At 44.5% G+C, this 3,158-nt stretch overlaps 1 protein-coding gene across 2 annotated transcripts in view; it reads right to left on the bottom strand.

Moving 5' to 3' along the window:
- The window catches only part of LOC106532555 (macrophage colony-stimulating factor 1 receptor 2), a 32,799-nt gene that overhangs the window by 12,168 nt on the left and 17,473 nt on the right, over window positions 1–3,158 (bottom strand). For both annotated transcript variants that reach the window (XM_014028647.1, XM_014028646.1), the window contains exons 4-9: window positions 2,639–2,772; window positions 2,403–2,565; window positions 1,902–2,265; window positions 1,098–1,213; window positions 914–1,019; window positions 468–640 (exon numbers count right to left, since the gene is read on the bottom strand). In XM_014028647.1, the coding sequence (XP_013884101.1) occupies window positions 468–640; window positions 914–1,019; window positions 1,098–1,213; window positions 1,902–2,265; window positions 2,403–2,565; window positions 2,639–2,772 (1,056 nt within the window). The remainder of the gene's footprint in view (window positions 1–467; window positions 641–913; window positions 1,020–1,097; window positions 1,214–1,901; window positions 2,266–2,402; window positions 2,566–2,638; window positions 2,773–3,158) is intronic.

Here is a 3,158-nt window from a genome sequence, read left to right as displayed (position 1 = left end):
AGGGTCTGTTGGACCCTGATCTTGGGTCTGTTGGACCATGATGCAGGGTCTGTTGGACCCTGATCTTGGGTCTGTTGGACCATGATGCAGGGTCTGTTGGACCCTGATCTTGGGTCTGTTAGACCTTGACTCAGGGTCTGTTGGACCTTGACTCAGGGTCTGTTGGACCCTGACTCAGGGTCTGTTGGACCCTGATCTTGGGTCTGTTAGACCTTGACTCAGGGTCTGTTGGACCCTGATCTTGGGTCTGTTAGACCTTGACTCAGGGTCTGTTGGACCTTGACTCAGGGTCTGTTGAACCCTGACTCAGGGTCTGTTGGACCCTGATCTTGGGTCTGTTAGACCTTGACTCAGGGTCTGTTGGACCCTGACCACTAGTCTGTGGGATCTTGACCCTTGATCTTTCTGACCTCTGATGTTTTTGGAACTTAACATTGTAGTTTTGTTATTTTTTCTTAAACACTTACAGTGAAGAAATTGTTTTCGAGATTCTCCCACCAGGTTGTTGGCCACACACACGACTGTGAGGTCTTCATCATTTGACAGTGGGAAGTGTATCTTTACCTCCTCCTCCTCCTCCTCCTCCTGTGAGGTCACAGCTGTTGGAGGAGTCACCTGATAGGTGGTGGCGTTTTCACATCTGTAAGACAGTTTAAGGTGTTTCATAAACGTGTCTAATTATATTCCTTAGGGTTTTTTCTCTATTTTAAAAATGGAACTGCAGATGTTTGCAAATACTTCTTCCTGAAAACAACAAAACAACTCAGTCTGCTCTGTTTGCACTGACTGCTCAATGTTTCCTGTAGCGTTCTCCTCAGGACACAGTGAGCATGGCCCCTATAAAAGATTCTAATAACAATCTTAATGAACAGTGCAGCCTGTAGGGGGCGATGTAGGCTCGTAGTTCACATACACATCCATGCTGATGCAGGTCAGCCAGAGGACTGTGGGTCGAGGATATCCAGAGCTGCTGCAGGTCAGAGTGTTGTTTTGCTGAATGATGGTTGCAGTTGGAGAACCTGCAGGGTTCAGATGAGCTTTAGACTTCACTGATGACAGAAAATAAGCTTCAGAAACAGATTATAAAAGTTTCTTACGATAGATACGGAGGTCCACCTCCTGAGAGCCATTAAAAAACGAGTTAGAAAACTGAAATGTGTATTGACCTCGATCCTCCTGACGTACACGTCTCAGGAGAAGGCTTGCYTTCAACCTAGAAYRTCAAAAATACCATTTTTACAARAACTTACATCAAAAWATAATTTCATTGCCTAAAAGGTTACCACTTTTCTTTTCCTTTTCTTATCTGARGGAATTAATTCAGCATATGAGACCTATTGATTGCCCTCTAGATTGTCTTCATTTCAAACTGAAGAAAGAGGTTTTTCCCACTCTTGGCTCTGTACTTGTAGTTTTTATAAACTCCTTCCTCAGCTTAGGAACTGTGCCAAGTGCTTTGAAACATGCCATTTAGGTCTCTTGTTAAAAAGCCCCAGCTTGACTCTACAATTGTTTCTAATTTAAGACTTATCTCTTATTTACCTTTACAACATTTAAAAYACATAGTGACATTGTTGTGTCTGTTGACGGTAAAGGTCCTGTTGTTCTAGTTCTATCAGACCGTACAGCATCCTTCGACACAGTGGACCATTCTGTCCTTCTGACTTGTTATAAACACTTTGTTCTTGTCTGTGACACTGCACTGAAGTGTTTTACTTCCTATCTGACAGAACGTTCTCTGTCATGATCAATAATTTATCCTCCTCCAGTGCTCCTCTTTTGTGTGGGGTGCCACAAGGCTCCATCCTTGGTCCCTTCTCTTCTCTCTTTAATGCAGCCACTAGGAGAAGTTATATCTGCACAGAAATTAGGTGACTTTGCCACTACAGATGTAAGCTTACTTGTAGCCATTAGCAGCGAAGCTCTTCTCAAACTCAATGGTGCCATCATTGTTTAGTTGTGATGGAGTTATCCAGTGATGTCTGTGGGTTGGAGGATATGCCTCCAGGACAGCGGTAAGGGTTATATCTCCACCTTCATACACGTTCACTCTGCTGTGGCCTCTAATGTTGGCACTGCCATCACCATTCATATCACTTATGTTAGCAATCAGATCTCCTTTGACTTCCTGTGAGCAGCTAGTATTAGTAGATGGTTCCTCCTGCTTCTCCTCTAGCATGCTGCTGGAGTTAGCAAACAGACTGTGGGTGATGTGCAGAGCAGCAGCAGTGTGCAGGTACAGGTAAATTCTCAGGTAGGGATGATCTGATGAAAAGGGGGATGAAGGGTAACAGTTAACTTCACTGTGCAGCCCTCACAGATGATTTGATCTTGTTTCATAAAATGGTTCTGATTGATGTTGTCTTTACATAGTTAGCTGTATTATATTATTATTTACAAACCCAGCACTCTAAGATACATGGTGGCCGTGGATACCCCAACTTCGTTGACAGCAGTACAGGTGTATGGTCCGCCGTGGCTCTGGCTGACAGCAGAAATAGTCAGAGTGTTGTTGATATACAGGTAGTTATTTTCATAGTTTCGTCTGACAGCGCAGCTCAGTTCCTGAAACAAACAAAACAGCCAATCAGACAGAGAGACAGGTAAGTACAGACACAGGCCATGATACAATGCTCACCTTTATCTGTGGGTGTGTCCAGGAGACAGTTACAAAGTGGGAGGGGTTACTTGTCTGACAGGTGACCTCGAACTGCTCTCCTTCCAGACGAAGAACTTCAACCTGACTGATGGACAAGACAGGGGGGAATAGTCCTGTAGAGAGACAGGTGGGGAAGAGCAAAGAACCAGTTTTACAGACAGACAGGTAAACTGACGTGTAAGGACAGACAGGTAAACTGATGTGTAAGGACAGACAGGTAAACTGACGTGTAAGGACAGACAGGTAAACTGATGTGTAAGGACAGACAGGTAAACTGACGTGTAAGGACAGACAGGTAAACTGACGTGTAAGGACAGACAGGTAAACTGACGTGTAGGGACAGACAGGTAAACTGACGTGTAAGGACAGACAGGTAAAGTGACGTGTAAGGACAGACAGGTAAACTGACGTGTAGGGACAGACAGGTAAAGTGACGTGTAAGGACAGACAGGTAAACTGAGGTGTAGGGACAGACAGGTAAACTGACGTGTAAGGACAG

This window comes from Austrofundulus limnaeus, unplaced genomic scaffold, assembly GCF_001266775.1.
Source record: "Austrofundulus limnaeus strain Quisiro unplaced genomic scaffold, Austrofundulus_limnaeus-1.0 Scaffold792, whole genome shotgun sequence".
In the NCBI taxonomy this organism is placed as follows: Eukaryota; Metazoa; Chordata; class Actinopteri; order Cyprinodontiformes; family Rivulidae; genus Austrofundulus; species Austrofundulus limnaeus.
This window is presented reverse-complemented; position numbering and strand designations above follow the sequence as displayed.